A 24014-nucleotide genomic window follows, 5' to 3' on the forward strand; every position below is an offset into this window, starting at 1 on the left:
TATGTGTGTACCAGGGCACATGAACAAGGATGTTTATGTAGCATTGTTTGTAGGTGCTCAAACATGGAAGCAACCCAAATGTCTATCAAGAGTAGAATGCATAAGTATGTTCCAGTCTCTGCAGCCTTCTTCACTCTGTCCCCCCACTGACCCTAGGTCAGTGGGCATGTTTCTTTTTCAGATGTATCTTCATTTAAAACAGGAGCCCAACTACCTACTTCCAAAATAGAAAGTTAGGATATTTTTCCACTGAAAACTGAATTTCCAATATCATTGTATTAATATGTAGGAAAATTCTCTTTAACAAGCTGTGGTCATGTTTTACCATTCTGTTAACCTAAGTGCTCCTTTTCTTTTTAAATTAACTTTAGGGCTTCCCTGGTGGCGCAGTGGTTGAAAATCCACCTGCCGATGCAGGGGACATGGGTTCGAGCCCTGGTCTGGGAAGATCCCACATGTTGCGAAGCAACTAAGCCCGTGCACCACAACTACTGAGCCTGCACTCTAGAGCCTGCGAGCCACAACTACTGAGCCCACGCACCACAACTACTGAAGCCCGCGTGCCTAGAGCTCAAGCTCCACAACAAGGGAAGCCACCGCAATAAGAAGCCCACGCACCGCAACAAAGAGTAGCCCCCAATCGCCCCAACTAGAGAAAGCCCGTGCGCAGTAACGAAGACCCAACACAGCCAAAAATAAAATAGATTTTAAAAATAATAATAGGGCTTCCCTGGTGGCGCAGTGGTTGAGGGTCCGCCTGCCGATGCAGGGGACACGGGTTCATGCCCCGGTCTGGGAGGATCCCACGTGCCGCGGAGTGCCTGGGCCCGTGGGCCATGGCCGCTGAGCCTGTGCATCCAGAGCCTGTGCTCTGCAATGGGAGAGGCCACAGCAGTGAGAGGCCCGCGTACCGAAAAAAAAAAAATAATAATAATAATAATAATGATAAATTAACTTTTAAAAATGTACACACGTTAAATGGAGTATAATCTATAAAAGTATTGACTCATTATGTTGTACACTTGAAACTAATATTGTAAGTGGACTATACTTCAATAATAAGTAAATAAATAAAATAGCACTTCAATAATAAGTAAATAAATAAAATAGCATATGTTAGAAATAATAAAATAAAATCATATTTATATACAGTAAAATCCATTCTCCTTTGGGGTTCAAGTCTGTGAGTGTTTAATGCATACAGCTTATCCTTTGTTTTTTGTTTTTTTTTTACAAAGGAGTATCAAGATGGGTTTAAAGTAATTTTTCTTAGATACTGTTCACTGGGGCTTTGGAAAACAAAGTTTGACTTCACAACTTAGTAGGTAGGTTGAGTTCATGAAAGTGCAGTTCCACCTATTGGTCCTTCCTCAACTGTTTAAGTAGGTACTGATTGCCTGCCAGGATGGCCAGTCCTGGGCTGACCCTTTCCACTAAGATCAGAAGGATCGCTCCTGACAAAACAGGACTGGCTTTTACTGTCTATAGGAAATTGACAAGCTGTCACTGCAGATGAAGGATCCAGCCAAGGATCTTTCAAAACCAGGTGTTCCTGGCTGCCAAGTACAAAGGTGACCTAAAACTCCAAAGGAGGGTCTGCCATATCTGAGCTACCTTGTCTTCTAGAAAGTGTCAAGATTTGATGGCATAAGCATTGAGGGAGAGTGAATACTTGTCCCCTCACTTCTCCAAGAAAGACAGGGAACATTGAACCAGTAATCATATAGTTTTCAAAGTACATTAAATCAGCTAAATTAACCGTTTAACCATAAGCCCACCATTCCATTCCATTTGCTCTGACATTATGCAAAAAAAAAAAAAATCAAAATTGGCATTGTTAGAAAAAAAGCCTAGAAGTACCTACCTAATGGTAGACCAGCCACTACCTTGCCCACCCCTTTCACCCCTTCCCACTCCAGCTGTTTTGACCTTTCTACTTCAATGGGTGACTTCACAAAAATGGGATGCTAGGCCTCACCAAGATGGTGACCTTGATGGCCAGCTTCTCTGGGTAGGTAGGATGTAGCAGCTCCTACAAGTCTCCAGGTGATGCTGATGATGTTGGTCAGGGGACCATACTTGGAGAATCACTGCTCTAAATCTAACTAATAATTTATAGGAAATATGAAAGGTAGAGTAACCTATTAACACCATGAGGACGCATTATAAAAACAGACTCAGAGAAATTGTTCCTTCAACAAATAAATTATAAGGAAAAAGCAAGCAAAAAAGAATCTAGGGATTAAAGGAAACAATAGGCATGGAGAGCAGGGCCAAGACAGTGGCCCAAAGTACAAGCCTTGTCCTGCGCATGAAGCTGGATGTCAATGTCTACCAGATTCTGCCCCAGGCCTCCAATGGTGGCTACAGGCTGGAATTCAGGCCAGTCTGCTTAGACTGTTCACTTTAAAAGGAAAGACTGCTTATATCAACTCGAGTATAAAATATCAGGAGAACTGTTTGCTCAGGCACCAGTAGAACAATATCCTGGCTGAGGAGACAGTGACAGATTCCAGGTTCTATTTTGCAATCTAGCTCCAGGATGACACTGTACATAGTGCTTTCATTGGCATTTGCTTCATAGATCAGGGTGATGTCTTTGACTTTAATATCCCTTTGCAAAAATCACTTCAGGTGGGTAAAGCAGGTATCTGAGATATCCTAAGAATCTCAGGAAATGGCTGCTCATCCCAAGTTGAATCTGGGCTTTAAGGAAGGACAGATCATCAAGTTAAATAATGGGAACATTATGACCAAAAGATGACGTTTCCCAGGACTACAGGGATTGGAGGCCTAAGTTTACTCCCAACCCCACCTAGAAGCAAAGTCACTATTCTCCCTCCATCCTCTAAGACCGACATCAGCAATCATGTCGTCCCACCACCCATCCAAATCTAACCATGGAAGCAGTGATGCAGATTTCCCTTTAGGGTGGGATTCTCCTGCTGCTGTCATGACACCAGCTCCAGTCATTGAGTAATGACTTGGGGAGACCTTGGCACTGCACCCAGCTCTGTTCCAAACCTGGCACCCCAGCCATCCAACTGAGTCTAAGTCTGAAATAGCACTGGCAGGACATCAAGGACATACTTGAAGAATAAAAATGTCCTTGAGAAGATAGGGAAGAAAACCCCACCTTTGAGGAAGAAAATGAAGAAAGAGGAGGAGGTGCGGAAGGTAGACCTGGTAAAAGAAACTTTTTTCTAAAGAATTACAAGAATGATGTATGGGTTTGGGGATGATTAGAATCCTTATACTAAGCCAGTGGATAATCTTGAAGACTTTGTCATAGAGTTCATCACTGAAATGCGTCAAGGAAACATCAATTGGAAGACAAGGTCAAGTACAAATTGAAGATATCTTTTTTTTTTTTTAATGTTTATTTAGGCTGCTCCGGGTCTTAGTTGAGGCATGTGGGATCTTCGTTGCCACGTGTGTGACCTTTAGTTGTGGCCTGCAGACTCTTAGTTGCAGCATGTGGACTCTTAGTTGTGGCATGCATGCGGGATCTAGTTCCCTGACCAGGGATTGAATCCAGGCCCCCTGCATTGGGAGCAGCAGTCTTACCCACTGGACCACGAGGGAAGTCCCAGATATCTTCTTCATCTGAAAGGATCCCAGGAAGTTTGCTGAGGTTAAAGTCTTGCTTACTATGAATGAAGAACTGAAGCTTCTTTTATAATTTTAAATTTCTGAAGCTTCATTATTTTCTGGGGCAACCATAAATAGTAACAATATTTTCTACAGTAAGGTCCTGACACCTAACCATGTAAATAAAAGAAAAAGAAACACAAGATTTTCATGTCTTTGATTTTTGAGTGATATTTGAGATTTTAATTGCCTGCCTTTATAATACCATACTCAAATTACTTATTGGGTTTTAATGACCACACAAAAGCTAAAGTATCTTGCAAACCATGTAGCTCCTTCTGACTTTTGACTATCTGAATTAAGTATTACGTGTCTTTGTGCCATTGTAGGCTATACTATAACTGTTTAATATGTGAAATATAAATGTCACCTTGGACCCTATAAGTGAAAATGTGTTTCATGTATTCTCATTTCCAGACAACAGCAATTAACAGATTATTAAGGATAGTGAATTAATTTGTGTTTCTCTTTTGTAAGAATGTTTATCTGTCTCAAAAGATAACTTGTTTTAATATTTTCTTCAGATAGCGAGTGATTTTTTTTTGAGAAACTAAGTTTCACATGAATGCTTCAGAGTTGGAAGGCTTTTTTTTATTTAAAAGCTTTGGGGCTTATACATACTATTTGTCAAGTTGGAGGAGAACCCATTTTCCCAGATCAGATTAAAGCTTCTAAAATAAATGCTTTCAGTAGTGGCTGGAATGGCATTGCTTAAAAAGCTGACAGCCCAGGGGCTTCCCTGGTGGTGCAGTGGTAGAAAGTCCGCCTGCCCATGCAGCGGACACAGGTTCGTGCCCCGGTCCGGGAGTATCCCACGTGCCGTGGAGCGGCTGGGCCCGTGAGCCATGGCCGCTGAGCCTGCGCGTCCGGAGCCTGTGCTCCGCAACGGGAGAGGAGAGGCCACAACAGTGAGAGGCCCGCGTACCGCAAAAAAAAAAAAAAAAAGTTGACAGCCCAATAAGCATTTGGTATAGTATTTTATTAATATTTGTTAGGACTTGTTCATTGTGGAAAAGTGTCCTTGACTAAAATCAAATATAGCTATGGAAATCAGTTGCTCAACTTACTGCCGTTCAGGATACACAGATTTTGAAATTGCATTTAAAGGGATCAATGAGTGCTATTATTTGTGAAACTGAACATTTTGTGTGCTGCTTATAAACATTATCTATCAATCAGTACTTGGGAAAGTTCTACTTTCTTAACCTATTAATACCAGGAATAAAATATGAAAAATTAAACAGAAAACAAATTACCCTGGGGGCACAAATCTTTGAGAAGTTGGAAATACCTCCCTCCCCCAGAACTAGAATTACTGGGCAATCTTTTTCTTAGCTTCCCCATTTCATGCGGAAGCTGGTTTATGCCATTCCCTTTGTTGTTGTGCAGCCAAGATTAACAAGATGGGAATAGTGGGTCATACCACACTCATGGCTGACTCTGAAGGGCTCAGCAAGCCAGGGAGAAATGACCTCTAACGTCTGTAAAATTCGCCTTTCAAGTTCCACAACTTATTTCAGAGTCATCTCATGACCCTCATGTGTCTCTTTGTAAAGTCCTATTTAGCAATTTCAGGGGACAAAAAAAATCTTGCCACTTCCTTCTCCACTAAGCCAATTCTCTGAAAATGGATAGACTGGCCTCAGTGTTTATAAATCCAGAATTTTCACAGGGATAGGGATGGAAAAAGTCATCTTTTCTGGTCACTGTTCTATACTCTTCCTCACTGCATCCAGTGCTGACTGCAGCTCCATCACTCTCTTGCACGTTTACATGTCTCTTCCTATGATAAAAGGGTTGTCTGTGGCACCTCCACTATTCTGTTTGTTGAAAAGTGCAGCATCTTTGGCCAGTTTGGTGTGGCTTGAATGAAGGAAGTTCAAAGGGCCGTTCTAAGTTACATTCTATGGAAGTGTTTATTTTCTTATAGCTCCATCCAGTTGCTGCATTTGAAGAAAAGCTTTACTTGGTATTTGCCCCATATTTAAAGTCAAAGGGTTTAGAATTTTGAACCTGACCTGTGGAGCAGAGGTTGAAAGCACGTAACTCTTGTTTAATACCCACGTTCCCTTACTGCCTGGGTATCTATCTGACCCCTTTCCACAAACATTTTTTCAATCCTTTCAAATCTTCAGTATAAATTTGTTACATCTACCGTCATTTGTAAAGTTGGAGAGTCACTGCTTCAGCTATTTGACAGACTTCCCAAAGTGAAGGGTTTGATACCCATTACCTAGAGTATCTCAAAAGCAAGTTGCTCTCCCATCACTTTCCTTTCCCACTGCCCAGCCTTTCTATATACAATGCTGGGAGGAAAGTGCTCCTTCTCAGGTGATGGGCACTATATATTTGGTATATTAATGGGTAATCTGAGGCAAAAGCAAGAGGATATAATTTCTTTCCTCAACACCAATTTGGATGCTGTTATGGACTGAATGTCTGTGTCCCCCAAAATTCATATGTTGAAATCTAATCCCCAATGTGATGTATTTTTCCAAGTAAAAGCTTTGGGAGGTAATTAGGTCAGAAAGGTGGAGCCCTCACGAATGGGATTAATATCCTCATAAAAGGCCAGAGAACTAGCTTATTCTCTTTCTGCCATGTGAGGATATGAAGAGGTCAGCTGCCTGCAACCAAAAGAGCACTGTCTCCAGAACCTGACCGTGCTGGCACCCTGATCTCAGACTTCCAGCCTCCAGAACTGAGAAATCAATTTTGGTTGTTGCTAAGTGACCCAGTTTATGGTATTTTGTTATAGCAGCCCAAGCTAAGACAGATGCTCACACCCTGAATGAAGGAAATCCTTATATTTCATTTCAAAATATATTCTCTCTCCTTGACTTCCATCTTTTATCTCCTAACGACTCTGGGTCCATTTTTTTTTTCATTGTACTCCCCCTCTGGCCAATCTATCCTTGCAGAGCCATGGCAGGACATCTTTAAATTCATGTTTTTCATAGAAAACACTAAAAGGAAAATCCCTACAATCACTAGTGACTACGTACTGGGAACCTCTGTTCTCAATCTTCCTCCACGTTGTGTTCTTTGTATTCTCGGGATAACATAAGCTGTATTTGAATTGCTGACACACTGAAAATGAAGTTTAAGATATATGCATATAAAGTATATGCTGTATTGGTACACACTAATGGTAATTTAGAATATGGAACTCAAAAGACAACTATTTGTAGCATATATCTTTTTCTTGAACCTTACCCGAATACACATACTATAATACAAAACATTTATAAGACAATCAGGGAAATTTGAACACGGGATATTTGATGAATTTTTTTTTTTAGGTGCAATAATGGTATTGTAGTTTTCTTAAGTGCTCTTTTAGGGATACTAAAATACTTTTGGATGAAATGATGTCTGGGATTTGCTTCAAAATAATCTGGGGGTAGAGGAGAGTGAAGAAGAGCTACACAGAGGAAACAAGATGGATCATGAAACAATGAATATGGGCACATGGAGATTCATTACACTCTACTCTCTTCATTTGTATGTTAAAATTTCCCACAGTAAAAAGTAACAAAACACAGGGTGGCAGACATATATTTACTCTGACACCAGTTATTTGCGCGAGATGAGTCCAGGTCTCACCCCCAAACTCCCCAGCCTTCTGGAGAGAAATGGAGGCCGAACATCCCAGGCTACCCGCCTGAGTACCTCAGCAACAGAGGCTGGCTGTCCCTGGGAGCAGCACTGCCTGTTTCCGTTGTCACATGTGGTAGAGATGAAGGAAGCCTGGGTGAATGGACATGCTTCTCAATATACATAGAGGAGGAGAGGGCTACATGGAGTTTAACATCCACAGGGAGGCAGGAGAGGCTGCTCACCCTCAGATTCCACGTTCTCTAGGTGTTCTGGGCCTACCTGACAGGGTTCAAGGTATTCGGTGCTATGAAGCTTCCCCAGTTGGGCACGTGGGGCTGTAGAGCACACAGGCTCCTGGCTCACTTGCAGCTCCAAGGCTGAGTAGGGCAGAATTGACCCTGGGTCCTTGCACATTTCCTAGGATTAGCCAGCAGAGACTAGGGTCTCTGTATCGCACCCACTCCTGCTTCCCACTCCGCGACAGCACAGAAAATGGGAACCACGAAGGTATATTCAAACTGGGGTGAGGGAGGAGTGCCATGAACATTTGACTCTTCCCCAGCCTTGGCCTGCTAACAGTAGGAGGAAACAGTGCCTAGATGGTAGAAAATAGGATGGTAACCACCCATGAAAACAAGCCAAAAACTGGGGCACTGAGGATTGCCTGTCCTTTGGAGCCCAAAATATGATGATTTGTGTCACAAGTGCATGTCTTGGGAATGTGGCTGCTTGCATTTTATTTCCTTTTCATTTGTTCAATATCATCCTCCCCCCGTACCGTTTCCTATTGAGTACCTGTGTCAAACACGCTTTCTCATTTAACCTTTCCCTGAAGATTACGAGGAAAAAATACCACTTGAGGAAGGTGCTATTAGCCTCATATTACAGATACAGAAACTGAGGTTGAGAAGTTAAGCAACTTCCCTTAAGTTCATACAGCTTACAAGTGTAAGAGCTGGGATATAAGCCTTATACTTACTTCACAAAGTTGTCTCCAGGTTGGGGAAAGTGACGTTGACCCTGGAAATCCGCCGAAGAACCCCAAAAAGAGAGGGGCTCATAGGAGACAAAACTGAGACTGTGTTCTTGTATCACAACTGGCAGTTCTGGGTGTAGATGGATCAAAGAAGACTGTTCCCATGCTAGGCACCATCCTTGGTACACATAGTGCCTCACTAGGCCTCCCTCCCCACCACCACATCCTAACCGTTTCCAGAAATCTCCTGGGCTCCATGAGCAGCTCCCATTATCATCTACAGGCAATGATGCTTGCGTCAGCTATCTGTCATCCCCTGGCCACCCAACTTCCACCACTGAATAACGGGAAATAGTAGTGCACACGTGCTGCTCTCTCCCCTTTCTCGTCACCACAACCCAGTTCCTTTTCCCTCTATTCCACCAATAGAGGGAGCTCTGACCAGCTCACCGGGCCTCTCAGAATCAGATGCCACTTTCTGAACTCAGGCCCATTTGACCACTGAGCAATACAAGAAACTATCAACTACCTCCCCCAAATCTCCCTCTTCCTTGGCCCTGTGACACTTCCTCTGGGGGCCCCTGCTCCAGTGATGATCCCTGGGGCTCTGCTGTGGGTTCTTTAACTCTCAGAACTGCCCAGGGCTCCGCCCTCCTCCTGCCCTATACTCTCTCCTCAGATATCTGCCGCCTCACCTGATTCCCAGGCCTCTGGCTGCTTACTCTGTCTTGACCAAGTCCTATAGGCCAGTGCCCATCTGTTCACCTCACACTTCAGGACTTGTATGATATGCCATGCTGCAGGGTGTGGGATCTGGCTTTTCGGGTGGTCAACTAACACAATCCCAACAAGTGAAGGGGAGCAAACACCCAACAGGGCAAACTTGGAGCAACGAAGGACAGCAGACAGAAGAGAGAGGAGGCGAGTTTGCTCTCTCCATCCTTCCATCGACCCAAACGTAGCATTTCTGAATAGTCTATCCAGGGACATCACACTTGGACAAGTGGCCAGTTATTTGTGAAGCAGTGGCCCACTCATTAAAACAAACCTTGTGTTTTCTTCTCTTTTCCTGCCTAGCTTTCCTCACCCTCACTGCTTGGGGATTGTATCTACCAATAAAGCACTAGGACTGCAGCTTTGCCCCAGGTTCAGTTTTCTAAGTAACCTGAATTAAGACAATACACCTACCTCATCCCAATCATGTCTTCAACCACCACTGACACACTCCCAACCCATTCCCCAAAGTTTATCTCCAATCCAGACTTCTCTGCTGAGCTCTATACGCAGTTGGATCCAACTGCCAATGGACACCTCCACTTGGACACTCTCACAGGCACCTCAAACTCATTTCTAAAATGAAACCCATAGTGCTGCTCCCCAACCGTGTGCCCTTCTCCTGTGTTTTGGGGGAGTCAGAGATGAAAGACACCTTAAAGGAACTCTCAGTCTGGCTGAAGGAGACAGATGGGTGAACTCACAATTACAATGGAAGGAGACACGTACTGGTATAAATAATGCCATAGGGGCATGTACTGAAGAAGAGAAGGAAGGCTGCTGTGGGCTAGACTTGCATGCGTTCTCTCATTTAGCCTTTACCACAGCCCTGTAAGGTTTCGTTATTCCTGTTTTGCTGTTGAGAAAGCAGACCAGAAATTAGAAACCTCGCCAAGGTCACAAAGCAACTAAATCCAAGCACACCTGAAAAAAAAAGGTTCATATTCTTTGCTGCTCCAGAAGAGGAGCACCTAAGAGGTTACAGGAATTGGAGATTTCCTAAGGTAGCAGTGCCGGAACTGTCTTAATAAATGAACAGGCTGTCAGCTAAGATGGGGTGGGGTGGGGTGGGGGCAGAGAGATAGAAGGGAAGGAAGGAGGTAACTGGCATTCTTGGCAGTGGGAAGAGGCCTGAGCAATCACATGGTGGCAAAGCAACTGCAGGGGTTCACTAAGCCCAGACCATAAGGCACAAGAGAGGCTGGACAGGTGGGCAGGATCCAAATCATGGATGGCCTCGTGCGCCATCCTAGTGAATTTAAATTTTAAATTCTAGACACTTGGAGGAACCATTTCAGGATTTTGTTTAACTTTTAAATTCTACTCGAAAGAACCATTTCAGAATTTAAACAGAGAATGACAGAGCCCAGTGTGCATTTTGGAAAGGTCTCTCGGGCATCCATGAGAATTGGGTGAGAGAGGCAACAGAGGTAGGATGACCACTTCAAAGACTGCTGAAATACCCAGAGCAAGAAATTATACACAAAGTTAGCAGTGGAGGGAGTGGAAAAAAGTGAACAGATGTGAGATACAGTAATGAAGGAAAAACTGAACAAGACTGGGCAACTAAATTAGCTAAGGAGAGTGGAGAAGCCATCAGATACCCTGGTTTGTGGCTTGTTATATACAGGACATGGAAAAGATGCTTTCCATTTTAGACATGCTGACTTTGAGATACATACCAGCAGGCAATTGAATAAATAAGTACGGTATTCGGAAAGCAGTAATGGTGAGAAACCACTACCAAGGCAAACGGACAGAACAAGAAAGCCCTGTCCTCTTCTCGTACCCCCAGGAGTTGCCCAGTCTTGGCCCTTGGTATCTTAAACACCAATGGGAAGGGAGGCCAGCAGCTTAGGTAGAAAGGACAGGAACACAATCCAATCCCAGGGAAAGAACAGTGTGGTCTGCAACTTCCTCAGCACTAGAAGAGGCCAATTTGGAGAGGTGAGGTAAAGACCCTCTGATATCAAGACACAGCCACCCTCCTCAACCAATTCTGGAAGAATTAAGCCCGAATACCCTAAGGTATCCCTTAGGTATATGCATCTAGAATGGTATCAGCTATGTGTAATCCTTGAGAGTACTGAGGAAAGTCACACAAATCATTTTCTCTTGGAACCCCAGTTGAAAAAGGCTAAGGTGCAGAGCCGGTATCAAAACACCATAATCCACTGACCTTCCCAAAGGGTACATCAACTGGGAATGCGCCCAGCGCTAACGTGTGCCCTGGGCTCCCAACCTGGAACCTCCTTGTCCTGTTTGCTCCTTTCCCACAAGCAGAGGACCTGACCTAGCTGGAGCTGCTCCTAAGCACTAGGGGTCTCTCCCTCCAATTGGATCAGAGACCTCTGGCAGCCTGCGTAGGATTTCCCCAAGGAGGGAATAAAAGAGAGCATCAAGGGAATTGCCTGGCAGTCCAGTGGTTAGGACGCCACACTTCCACTGCATGGGGGCGCGGGTAAACGACGCAGACCAAAAAAAAAGAGAGAGAGACGGACAGAGACAGTATCAAGGAGTCAGCCAACTGAATTAAACTGGGGTTAAGTTCTAAAATGCCGGGGCACTGCTCATTGGCCTAACGGGCCCCAAATCTAGAAGTGATTTCAGTAGGTCTGGGCCAAGGCCCAGAAATGTGCAAATTTTTTTTCAAAGGAGCTCCCCAGGTGATACTAATTTGTAGTGGGACTTGGGAGCAGCTTTTGCAACTTCTATCCTTTCTTACCGGTCTGTTGCTTTGGTCTTCCCTTGCTTAGTAAATGTTCCCTCTGAGAGACCCCAGATCTTACGGGGAGACTGTGCCAGTGCATCAGAAAGTTGTCTGGGGTGATGATCATACCATTAGCCCAGCTCCAAACACTGGCCTGAAGAGCAGTGGAAGATCCAGAAAGCAGAGGCAGGCCTGCTGGCAGAGACTACATACTCCTGGCCTCCTAACTCCATAAATGAACTCAGGAGCTAAGCCCGTGGTCTAGCCCTTTTCCCCTTGCTCCAAGAAACTTACTGCACACAAATTTGAGGAACGCGGCATTCTACTGGTCACTAGAGGGAGACCTTCAAATATGACCCAGCCAAAGCCTCCTCAGCATCCCTTCTCCTCCACCCCTGCTCTGAGCCAAATGGCCCAAGTCCCACTCCCAGCACCACACAGAGAACACTGAAGCAGAAGTGACTTTAATCAAGGGGTGAAGTCCTCAATCAGGGAGACCTCACTTTACCTTTGGTGGTGGGGTCTCAGCCTGCCTACCCACCACGGCCCCTGAGTCTCCTCAGGAAGGAGGAAGCAATTGAACAGCAAGTTCCAGCAGAGGTCAGGGAATGGAAATAGGGGAACCAGGTCAAGGGGCAAGGGGCAGGGCACTGACAGGTGGGAGTGAAGCTGAAAGGGGCAGGAACAGCTCTACACAGGCGGTTCTACCTGGGGGCTACCCAGTGGCTATGCATCAGCCAGAGCGGCACCAGGAGGGCTGAGTGTAGAAGAGGACAGTGAGGGAAGGAGCATTTAGGAGATGAGGCGACCATGAAGCTGGTGCAGCTGCTCCTGGGTGAGCACCAGCCGGTGTCGCTGTCCAAGGCCAGCAGCACACGAGAAGGTCACTTTGCCCATGTATACAGTGTCGTCCTGCTGCTCTTCCTTGGCCTGGGAGTTGGGAAGGGGAAGAGGCCTCCAGGTCAGGGGCTCACTTGAGCTGTGTGCCACTGACAGGGTCCCTGAGCACTGAGACCCTGGGTGACTGAGGCTTTGAGGCTGCTAGACTATAATGACCACATTTTCCAAATCAGAACTGAGGTGCACAGCCTGACAAGGGAGTTTTGAGCCCCTTCTGATGTCAAAAGTCATAGAAGATGTTTAACTGCTAAAATATTGGAATTTCAGGAAACAATGCAAGCACTCTTAAGATACTTGCAAGTAAGACTTGGCCAGATTTCTCAGGATGTTCAGTTGTTGGACCTGAGACCCTAGAAGCCTCTTCAAATTCTGGAGGAGAGGGGAAGGACCCACCTGAGCCCTCCATACTGCCCATCCCCCTCCCCCGCTCCCTCTTACCCTGAGGAAGGCTGATGAAGGGAAGGTAGCAAAGTCAGTGGGGACCGTGGCTCCAGGGCGCTGAGATACAGTCTCCTTAAGGACCTCATCCTGGCAGAGGGGAAAAGGATTCATTTAGGGGACCCCCACAGGCTAGCCCAGTACCTCCCTGGTTTCACAGGAAGGAACACTAATACCAAAGAAGCAGGGACCAATCCTCTTTATCATCATACTTTTACTCTCAACTCCAATCCCATCCCTACCCAACATCCCTACTTTACAGATACTTACCCTTTTAAGGCTCAACTCAGATTCTATAGCTTCTGGGAAGCCATTTCCAACCATTCTACTCTGCAGTGATATCAGCTCTGACAGAAGTTGTGCCTGAAACCACACACTCTAAAGACGATCCTAGCTCAACCCACTTTGTTGATAAGAATCTGTTTTCTGTTGATGGGCATCTGTTTGGGAATGAGGGCAGGTTCCCAAGGCAGGAATCCTGCCTCGCCTTCCATCTCCTCCCCAGTGCGTCATCTAGCACAGGGATGGGCCCCCAGGAACCCTGGGAGTCCTTGTGGAAATGAACGTGCTAGGGGCTCCACCACGGAATGCTCTGAAGTGGGCACTGTCGGGTGAGGAAGGGCAGGGTCTAAACTAACCTTGAGCTTCTCAATGGTGTCGCTTAGGGACTTGAGCTGAGCCACCTGCTCCAGGAGCTGGGCCGATGGGCTCTTGGCAGCTGTGGGGATAGAAGGCTAGTGAGGCCCACCAAGGCCCAGGCAGGCAGCTGTACTGGATTAAGGGTCATTAGTGCAGATACTGGACCCGCTCATGGAGTAGACACGTAAGAGAGTAGGTGAATCGAGCAAATTCAACACTGAGACCAAAGGGCAGTGCTAGGAAGAGCCTCTCTGGCCTGGGAATTGCCTGGGGCAAGGGGAAGGGGTGTGTTTTCCACCTCAGGATTTGGCTGGTCCATACCAGGGCTGGTGCGGGTGATGTCCACGACATGGGTGTGTGCGCTCAACTGATTCAATGTCTCCAGCAGCTGGTTAGTCTTACGATACAGCACTCCAGCAGCTAGATCACTGCCAGGGCCCTCACGGGGTAGGAGAGAGAGCTTTGCCACGTGCAGAGGGGGCAGGGCTGCTAAGGATGCCTTCATCTGGGCTCCCTGTGGGGGAAGGGGGAAGAAGGGTAGCGGTAATAAGTGAGAGAAGGCCCTGCCATCTATCATCAATGAGGCAGTTACACTCCACCTCTACCCATCCTCCCTGCGACCTCCTCACCTTGAGGATGCTGTTCTCATGCTGGAGCTGGGAGATGTGCAGCCTCATGGCAGAGATCTGCTGAAGCAGCAGTGGTGAGTCCTTCACCAGCCCTGGGCCTGGCACAGATCCCGGAGCCTGCCCAGAGGCACCTCCTATGGGTACCATAACAAATATGAGCTCCATCCCTACTCATCCCCTTTCCTTATCCCCTCCTACCTCCAGTCTTGATTGCTCCCAAGGGGGCAGTCTCACCCTGCTCCCCCAGCCCCAATTCCCACCAGCCCTGTTAACCCCCCACCAGGATGGGTCTCTACCTCGCTGCTGTTCTTCTGTGCTCAGGATAGCCCATTGGGGAGCAGGAAAAGAGGAGAGAGGAATTAGATGATTTGGGAGTGAGGGGGACATATCAGAGGAATCCGGGGCACGCAGGAAGATTTTTTTCCTAATCACCATACCTTCTCTAACAAGACCCTGCCTCTACTTTTGGGGAAAAAGCAAATATGTGTGAAAAGACAGAAAAGGGGAGCCAGGCCACGATACAGGGTGCAACACGTGAGGAAGAGTGGCAGCGGGAGTGTGCGCAGGAGGAGAAGCCCTTGAGGCCATTCTTGCCTCCCTGCCTCAGATTCCAGCTCCCAGAAAGGCAGACGGAACGCTCCTGAAACCCTGATATGTCTGCACCCTTAGTGCTCCCTAGCAGCAAAACTTAAGTGGAGGATGTAGACACATTCCCATGTTCCTCAGGTTCCCCAGTGCTCTGAGACAAAAGTCACCGTTTTTTTGGTGTGAAGTTTCATAAACTAAGAACCAATATTTGTTTAAAGAGCCTATGCTAAAGCAACGCAATGCGGTAATTCTGGAGACTCCCCTCCCAAGAAACATGGAGCCGTCTGCACCACAAGAGTCTAAAGTCAAGAAGACGCTTGGTCACTTTCAGGGTCAAGCGGCACCAGTGACGGGGGCTTTGATGAGGACAAGACCCTTGGTGAGGCCAGCTGACAAGGCAAGCACAGCAGGGGAGATCTAGAGATCCTGAGGGTTTAATTCCATCACAAGGAGTTTGCCTTCTGGAGGTGAGAAGGGTAAGTAAGAAACTGAATAGAGAACAAAAACCAAACTACACGGTAGATGAGAACTAACATGGTGGTGGCTGCCTCCTTGGTCAGGAAACTAAGGAGACTAGGCCTGGAAGCCAGAAAAACTCCAGGTAAGGAGCCCTGACCACACTAAGAGACCAGGCAAAGGTCAGAACACAAGCCCCAAGTGAAACTGGGAGAATTCAGCAATGGAAGAGACAACTACTCTATAGGGTGAAGCCACGTCAACTCAGTGGGGAAGAAAAAATGCAGTGCCCAAGCAGAGGAGGAGTCAAGAGCAAGCACCATCCACTGCTGCGGATACCACAGCAGTTAGCCCAGCCTGCTGCAGGCTGATGACCCTCTGGAACACAGGGCTGGGACAGAAAAGCCAGGCTGTAGACCCAGAAGGGACATCTACTAGACTCCAACTGTCACTGTAATTCTGAGCTTCACCAACAACTTGGTAAGGCCCCACTGCCCCACCTTGGTCAGAACTCTGCACATATCTTCAAGAAGTAAAAACTTGGTGAAAGTTGCCAGAGGGCTTCCCTGGTGGCGCAGTGGTTAAGAATCCACCTGCCAATGCAGGGGACACGGGTTTGAGCCCTGGTCCAGGAGGATCCCACATGCCACGGAACAACTAAGCCCCCGCGCCACAACTACTGAGTCTGTGCTCTAGAGCCCACGAGCCACAACTACTGAAGCCCGCACGCCTAGAGCCCATGCTCCACAAGAGAAGCCACCGCAATGAGAAGCCCACGTGCAGCAAGGAAGACCCAGTGCAGCCAAAAATAAATAAATTCATTAAAAAAAAAAAAAAAAGTTGCCACGGAGTGAAACTGGGCAAGCATATTCTTGGTTGAATATCCAGGGGTAAAAGAGGGGGACAGAAGTCAAACTGAAGCCAAGGGCAGGAGGGGGGCCGTCCAGTCTCCTCTGGGCTAGTGCTGCCTGTCCCACTGCACTCACCACCAGCAATGCCAGACACCAGGGTAGCAATACCCGAGGGAGGGGGACCCCGGAGCCCCTCGATTGTGCGCTTGGACTGGCTGTTCAATCGCTGCTTTAACTCTGCTTTCTCTGCCTCCAGTTGGTCGATGTCAGCCTGAAGTGCATCCATCGTCTCCTCGAACTCTCTGTGAAAGAATCTGGGCTTGGACAGTGTCCCTTCCCCATGGCCCCACCCGCCCCCCTTCTCAGTCCTAACTGAGTCCTTGGAGTCGCCCTACTGGTGAGGAGCCAGAGGCAGAAGAGGCTCAGATGGGGACGAGATGATGGGGATGTCAGTTGGGAAGGAAGATGGCGTCTGTCCCCCTGGGGAGTCTCACTACAAGAGGCCCTGGGCTAGGCGGAAGGGAGCTGCTGGAAGGAGGGAGGGGTGGAGTGAGCAGGGGCCTGGGAAGGTGCCTGACTTCTCCTTCTTCCGCAGCAGCGCCTGGGTCTCCTCCAGCCGAGTCTGGACTTTCTCGATGCGCTCATCTGCATCCTTGGCTGCACTGTCCAGCTTCTTCTCCAGGAGGCTCAGCCGCACATTGGCCTCACTGAGCTCTTCCCCCTGGACGAGGGCAGAGAGCGTCTAGTTCCCTTACACCCTCCCATGGCCCCCCAGAGACCTGGAATAGACCATGAGATAGAAAGCTTCCTGAGGGCCCACGAGAACTCCCACCGATCACAGGTGCCACTTCTCCCCACTCAACCCCCAGCCCCCCTGAGTTATGATCACCAACACTCACTGCTTCCCTGTGCCCCATGCTATTTCCTGGCCCCCCAGATCCAGAGCCTTCCCTATCCTCACCTTGATCTTGAGTGACTTCTTCAACTCCTTAATAACTGTCTCTCGATCTTCAAGCTTCAAGCCCAGGCCTTCAGCATCTGTGATCTCTGCACGAAGGGCTGCAGCCCGCAGCTCAACTGGGGGAGGCTAAGGGTAGGGACAGGAGACAGAGGGCAGGGATAGGGAGAGGAGGTCATCAAGGCACTCCTTTCAGAGATCCAGTCAAAGGGAAAATCTTCTCCTTGCCTCCTAAGCAGGATGGTGCTCCCCAGATTCCTTCCTGCTGCCGCCCAGCCCTCCCTCCCACAATTACCAGCAGCTCTCCAAGTCCTGCTCCTCCAGGCCCCTGGAGCCCCTCCAAGGAGCTACCCCGCCCACCTTGCTAGGGGGCCGCTCTGCATCGTACTCTCCCTCCTGCATGGCGGTGGCCAACTTGTTCATGGTACTGATCAAGATGCTGCATGACTGGCGCAGACACTCATAGGGGCTGCCGGAGGGGGCTCCGTAGATCTGCAGGTGTCAAGGGCAGTAGTGAAAACCCCACACTGGCCACCTGACTGCCCCGTTACCACCTTCTGCCCAGCCTTCCCAGCCCACCTGCTCGCCTGCTTTGAAAGCCAGCTCCTCCAGGGCAGCCACAGGCAGGCCTTCATTCTCTGCCAGCGGGGCAATGAGCTGGGCAGCAGCAGCAGCCACCTCCTGCAGCACAGCCACCACCCACGTCAGGTGTTTCCTGCAGTCTAGGAGTGTGTCGGATACCTGTGCAACAGGCCAGAGTCAGGAGCCCACTCTGGGCCCCGCACCACGGCTCCCAGCTACCTCAGAACCATTCTTGTCCCCTGACCATATCCAGATCTTGACACGCTGGGCCCCTCCTGGTTCTACTTGGCTTCCTTCCCATCCCCCTTCACAGCCCAAACCTGTGGTCCAAAGGCCAGTGCAGCTGGGATCCCAGGAGCATCTGTCCCTGGCATTCGCCTCCGGATCTTCTTGCAGAACTGGCGGATATCACTGCACGAAGTTTCCAGGTCCCGGAGCAGGAGTGCAATATCTGAAGCCTCCTGCCCACCCTACTCAGGGAGCAGAAAACAGATGGAGAGCCAAGTCAGCATGAGGGCTGGGGCGAGGAGGCGGGGACTAAAAGGAAGAGGAGCTCAAATAGACCTAGTTGTGCTCTCACCTGCAAGAAGGCCCGCAGCCGTCCCACCTCCACACTCATGCAGTCCAGGGCACTCTGGGTGAACTGTGAGGACAGAAGCAGGTCGTCGTCAGCCCCCAACAGGAGCCCTTCTGCCCCATCACCATCTCTAAGAAGTCTCCGCCCTCGGCTGGCCCCCATCCATAAGTGGGTCCTCTGGCTTCCCTGATCTGGCCTTAGTGACCCTGTTCCAGTCTTATGCCGACACCCCTTGAGGGTGTGAACTGATGTCTTCCATTTCTGATCTCTATAAGGGGCTCAACCACTGGCCCAGACACCTCACCTTAATGTGGTCAGCCAGCTGTATGGTACTGTCCTCCGGTTGTTCAGAGAGGTGGATGCTGTACAGATGCTGAGGAGGGATGGCAAAGAGACAGACAGTCTTTAGGCCTTGGAAGAATGGAGAATTCTTCCCAAACTGCAATTTGACCCTGTCATCACAGGACTCCAGAGGTATGAGAGCATCCAAAACCCTCAAGGAGCTGCATGCTAAGGTGAGTCCATCTACGAGCCTCAAGCCATCAGCCTGGGACATACAACCTTGGCTACACTGGCCAACAGCCTCCAGCAGAAGAAGCCCTCCCTCCCTCCTGTGCCAAGGCTGAATTCTCGCCCCAGACCTGGTAGTACTTGATGGCTTTGGTGAGAGGCTCTACGTTGACAGTCTCGTCCAGCTGATCCTTGTGCAGCAGCTCAATGAGAAAATCCAAGGAGCGTTCGTGGGCACTCATCTCAGGGTAGAGGCTGCCCACCTTCTTATACATGTCCACACTGCACTGAGAGAGGGCACTAGAGACCAGAGAAGGGCCCTGTGAGGCCAGGGTCTACCAGGCAATCTCAGTTCCAGCCAATCTCAGACGCGTGGCCCTGGAGTAGAGGTCAGAGGTTACTCACTGCTCATAACGGTGGAGTGTGGCCTGTAGCAAACTCAGCGAATACACCAGCCCAGCAGCAAAGCTGAGCTGCTCCCCCACAGCTCCTCGAAGTCCTGGCCGCTCTGAACAGTTCTCACTTAGTTCAAATTTCTCCTGGGCCTGCTTCCGGATTAGCTCTGCCTGTGGGAAGAAGCACCAGAGACCTGGGGCTCAGAGCAGAGGATGGAGAACACAGACTCAGGAATATGGAGAGCTGAGCAACTATGTAGGGGGCATGGATACATGGGGGAGAAAGCAGAAACGGCTCTTAGATGGGCAGGGACTATCACACGGGGAAAGTGTAATGATGTGATTACTGGTGGTTATGAAGATTTGGGATGTGGGGATGAAAGGGTGGCAGGACCAGTGGGGCCAAGCTCTTTCCCGCCTTAAAGCTGCTGCTCCTGCTACCTTTCTACCTAGAATGCTATCCTGACAATTACCTCCCCACTAACTCCTAGTGATCTTCTAAGTCTGGCCTCAAATGTCATTCCTTCAGTGACATCCCTCTATCTAAATCGGCTCTCCGACCGTGCTCTCTCAAAAACGCTACCTCCCCTTCACAACCGGCCATCTCCCCTTCACAACATGCCATCTGTGATATACATCCATCTGTGACTTTGTTGACTGTGCTACTCCACTACAGCATAAACTCTGTGAGCAGGAAGAATGACTGTTATCTTCACTCGGCATCCTCTGCCTGGTTCACAGCAAGTTCAACAGAGTCCTGCTGGGCACATGATTGACAGACCATACCTTGCAAATGAGACGAGGCATGAGCAGCAGCACCAGGACGCAGTCATGGTCCCCACCTGGCCGAAGGAAGCTGTCAGGCATGAAGGCTGTCAGCAGGGACATGTGCCGGTTGGCCTGCGCCACCTCCATCTGCCTCAATTCCATCTCAATTGCCTGTGAGGTGGACAGGGAGGTGGACTCTCAGCCAGGCTGCAGAGCCTCATAACCACCATGCCGCGCTCCACCACGTTCTCCGCTTCTAGGCCCAGGCCAGGAGTCTTCCAAACCACCACACAAAGCATCCCCCAATCCAGGAAGCTGAAGCCCAGAACCCCACACCAGATCAGCCCACCGCCACACCCAGGCTGGGGTCCCCAATACTCAGCCCTCTGCGACCCACCCACTTTCCTGACCTTGGCATGGGCCTTAGTCTCAGCAAACTTGATTTTGAAGTCAAAAGTCTCTGGGGGTGGCTGCTGCTGCCTCTCCACAGATGCTTCCTGCTGGTTTGTCAGTTCCCGGTTCACATCCTGGGAACAGGGACAGACAATGAGGCACAGCTGGGTCCTCAGGGAGCCCTGGGGAGATGGTGGGCAGAGAGTAGCGGGTATGCAGGCACCTGCAGGTGGGCAGTCAGCTGGCGATACTTCTTGATGGTTTGCTGATAGTCTGCAACTGTCTCCTGGGCCGCCTCCACACGCTTCTGGGCCTCTCGCACCCGTGCCCCCGCCATATCCAGCTGCTCCCGCAGCTCCAGTTCTGTCTCACGTGCATTCTCCTGCAGCTCATCGTTCATTTCATTCATTGCTTCCTGGGAGGCCACAGGGGAGTTGAGGCAAAGGAAAGTCAGAGTCAGGGTAGCAGGCCAGGGTGGGTTCACTCACCACGCCTCCTACTCAAAGGTCAGGGGTCACATGTCAGCTCTTCTCTCAGCAAGTCACTTCCAACTACCCTCCATCAGGGTCATGAGTCAGAGTCTGCTCTTCTCTTACCAAGTCCCCCACGGTTTCTCTCAGTTCCCGCACTTTCTCTTCCAGATTCAGGTTCCGGTCTGTCAGCATCTCCACCATCTCCTCAGCACCCAGAGCAGCATCCACCTGTGTTACGGAGAGGGAACAAGGAGAAGGGCTGGAAGGTACCTAGAAACAGAAGGTGCCTACAACAGAAGCGAGTCAGTGGAGGTGCTCTGGGCAAGGCGCTGGGCTCCCCAGACCTGCTCCTTGAGCTCATCAATGGTGCTCTCTGCCTGGCTCAGCTCCTCCTGCAGACGCTCCCGCTGTTGCCTCACAACTTCCAGCTCTTGGTTCTTCTTTTCCATGAGCTTCTGGAGTTTCACGTGCTCCTGCTTCTCGGAGGAAGAAAGATCCCGCATTCTGTGGGAAAATGGAGAGAAGAGAGAGCGCGTGTCGGAGTCACCGGGTGGTGGGCGCTCGAACACATTTGGAGACAGGAGAGTGAGCCGCACAGCGAGAGGACCCTACCTCACTAGGGCATCCTTTAGGCGGGCGTTCTGCTCCTCAAGCTGCTTGAGCTGATAACTGGACGCAGCGCCATCTGAGCCTGGGGAAAACCATTAATACTTTCAGACAAAGTTCCAACCCCACCATTTGGCCCCCAGCAGCTCCTGGTCCCTTACCCTTCTCTTCAATCTCAGCCTTGAGGATCTCCAAGTCAGTGGTGAGCTCGTCCACACGCTCCTTCAGCGCCTCCACCTCTTGCTGTAGGGACTCAGCCCGCTCTTCGGCCATCTCCTTATCCAGAGTGGCCATCTCGATGGCATCAGCAGTGTCAGCCATCTCCTCCATGTAGCGTTCCTTTGCCTCTAGGGCCTCCTTGGCTTCCTGAAGAGGAGTGGAGGTTGGTTGGGGTACAAGCACAGAGCTGCCTCATGCACCCTTTCTCACAGGACACTCCAGGCTCCAGTTTCAGCTTCCAGTACACTTCCTTGGGCCCCGTGCCTCCCCAGACACCCTCTTCATCCCAAGTCCCACCTTCCGAGCCTCCTTGAGGCGCCGCTGCAGGTCCGCCTGCTGCTCCTGCATTTTGCTTTTCCATTCCTGCACCTGTTCCAGCTGAATCTTGTGTTTCTCCAGCTCTTTTAGCTTTGCCTTGTCTTCTGCACGTTTCAGTCGCAGGGTCTCCAGTTTCTCTTCGAGGTCCCGCACTTGGGCCCTCAGCCCCTCCTCCTCCTGCAAAGGAGAGACCCTTCAGTCTATGCACAGCCTCCCCCGTTTTCCCCATCAAGACTGAGCTGGAGTGGAAAGGACAGGAATGTGTGCAGACATCATTCCAGGCCCAGGGCCAAAGCAAGTGGCGTACAAACATCTGAGAAGAGCCTGATACATAAGGGGAAAGTGTGGAAGGGCAGAGAGTATAAGAGCTTAGTCAGTGACGGGATACCTCTATGCCGTGTCCCCCAACTAATCCAAGTTCCGGGTCTCCCCCAACCCTGGGAAACTTCGAAGACCCTGCCAGGGGTCATAGGCCCTTTCGTGTCTTGGATCTTCTTCACTCCAACCCCAGACCTTACCTTAGACGGGGAAGGAAGCGGTGGGGCTGCTCCAGGAGAGGTGAGGGCTGGCGTGGGGATGATGGGTGCCGCCAGCGGAGTCTGAGCTGGGGTGCTGGGCTCACTGCTGCTCAGCTCACCTGCTGATGCTGAGCCAGAGGGGCCCAGGGAACTACTGGCCCCAGCTACCCCAGTGCTGGCTGGGCGGGTGGGCTATTCAGACAGGGTAGGGGCAGACCAGAACAAGTGTAGGGGACAGGGGTGGTGAAATCGAGTAAGACAGAATATGAGAATATGGTGAGGGAAGTGACAGAAAAGGAAAAAGACAGAGAGTATCAAAGCACAAAGAGAACACAGAAACAGTGATGAGCAGAATGAAAATGACACAGTCAGAGACAGTGACAAAGGACCGGGGCAGGGTGGGGGTGAGAGGACGGCAGGAGAGGAAGGGATGGAAAAAGACATAAGATTACAATGCTCCTCCCTTGGCACTGACCCCACATTCCTCCAAGCTCTGGCACTAACCCCTTAGAGCAGAATCCCATACTCCCCAGACCATTCCTTCTGTGACCCACTTGTGATCATTCTAGCAATTTCGTAATACTCCCAATCCCATTGTTGCTCTGGGCCTGTGCCCTCCTCCCCCAGACGGAAAAAGTGCCTCAGTGTCATTCCCAGAGAAAAAGAACAGATTGATCTCTAATTTTCATGTTCCCAGAGAAGGCTGGGCTAAAAGTGGGGGTACTAGGCCCCCCAGCTCTTTAAATCAAGCTGATTCTCCTCCCCTTGATCGACTTCAGGGGACCCTGCAGGTAAAAGAGCCAGGGTGAAAGTTGTAATCCTTGGCTCCCCTCTGAAACAAGGTCAGTACAGCCAACCCATCTGTCACCCCCCTCCCTCCAAGACAGAGGGGCTCTAATCAGATGACAGGACCCAGGTCCCTGTGGAGCTGAGGCCCTGGAGCAGACAGGCCTGCCCAGTGCTCCTCCCTGCAGGGCTGAGTCCTGAAGCTCTCCCGATGGGCTGACACTCAGAGGCCACATGCCCAAAGCCTTTCACTGATATGCCCACCTCCTTATCTCCTGACATTTACACTGCCAAGTTTTTTCACCTTTCTTCCAATCCCCACCCTCCCCCCCAACACACACACACACACACACACACACACACACACAGAGCTGGTCTAAATGCCCTTCTTCAAGAAGGCCTACCTTGATTAACTACAACCACTCTCGTTTCTCTTCTGCACTCAAGCTACCGGCTCAGACGCCCTCCTAAGAGCCAGAAATCACTTCCCCGGAGGGGCCTGTCATTAGCCTCAGTCCCCTCACTCCCCTTAAGAGAACCCAGGATACACTGTGACCAACTTACACTTGCTCATACACATGCCCACATACATGCACATGCCTAAAATGAGTGTGTGTACACTCAGGAGTAGCTTGTACAGACGCCTGTTTTTCCTCACCTTGGGCCGCCGGGTTGTAGTCTGGACAGGCAACAGGAGCC

General features: G+C 49.6%; 1 protein-coding gene and 1 pseudogene across 7 annotated transcripts in view; one reads left to right on the plus strand and one right to left on the minus strand.

Moving 5' to 3' along the window:
• The first annotated feature begins 2260 nt into the window (after window positions 1-2260).
• On the plus strand, window positions 2261-3048 carry LOC116764042 (annotated as a pseudogene).
• A 9108-nt stretch (window positions 3049-12156) lies between these two features.
• Window positions 12157-24014, minus strand: part of DCTN1 (dynactin subunit 1) — a 28008-nt gene continuing 16150 nt past the window's right edge. For 3 of the 7 annotated variants that reach the window (XM_032652477.1, XM_032652478.1, XM_032652474.1), the window contains exons 5-28: window positions 22530-22721; window positions 21991-22188; window positions 21636-21840; window positions 21481-21559; window positions 21213-21372; window positions 20992-21096; window positions 20619-20810; window positions 20413-20529; window positions 20021-20173; window positions 19245-19405; window positions 18971-19139; window positions 18634-18702; window positions 18333-18395; window positions 18073-18222; window positions 17750-17911; window positions 17531-17662; window positions 17174-17299; window positions 16791-16933; window positions 16348-16514; window positions 14318-14451; window positions 14010-14202; window positions 13688-13767; window positions 13050-13139; window positions 12157-12641 (exon numbers count right to left, since the gene is read on the minus strand). In XM_032652477.1, the coding sequence (XP_032508368.1) occupies window positions 12504-12641; window positions 13050-13139; window positions 13688-13767; window positions 14010-14202; window positions 14318-14451; window positions 16348-16514; window positions 16791-16933; window positions 17174-17299; window positions 17531-17662; window positions 17750-17911; window positions 18073-18222; window positions 18333-18395; window positions 18634-18702; window positions 18971-19139; window positions 19245-19405; window positions 20021-20173; window positions 20413-20529; window positions 20619-20810; window positions 20992-21096; window positions 21213-21372; window positions 21481-21559; window positions 21636-21840; window positions 21991-22188; window positions 22530-22721 (3378 nt within the window). In that variant the 3' untranslated portion in view covers window positions 12157-12503. Of the gene's footprint in view, window positions 12642-13049; window positions 13140-13687; window positions 13768-14009; window positions 14203-14317; window positions 14452-14613; window positions 14629-16347; window positions 16515-16790; window positions 16934-17173; window positions 17300-17530; window positions 17663-17749; window positions 17912-18072; window positions 18223-18332; window positions 18396-18633; window positions 18703-18970; window positions 19140-19244; window positions 19406-20020; window positions 20174-20412; window positions 20530-20618; window positions 20811-20991; window positions 21097-21212; window positions 21373-21480; window positions 21560-21635; window positions 21841-21990; window positions 22189-22529; window positions 22722-24014 lie in introns of all 7 variants that reach the window. The other 4 variants (XM_032652475.1, XM_032652476.1, XM_032652479.1 and 1 more) reach the window with 4 other exon arrangements.

This window comes from Phocoena sinus, chromosome 13, assembly GCF_008692025.1.
Source record: "Phocoena sinus isolate mPhoSin1 chromosome 13, mPhoSin1.pri, whole genome shotgun sequence".
NCBI lineage: Eukaryota > Metazoa > Chordata > Mammalia > Artiodactyla > Phocoenidae > Phocoena > Phocoena sinus.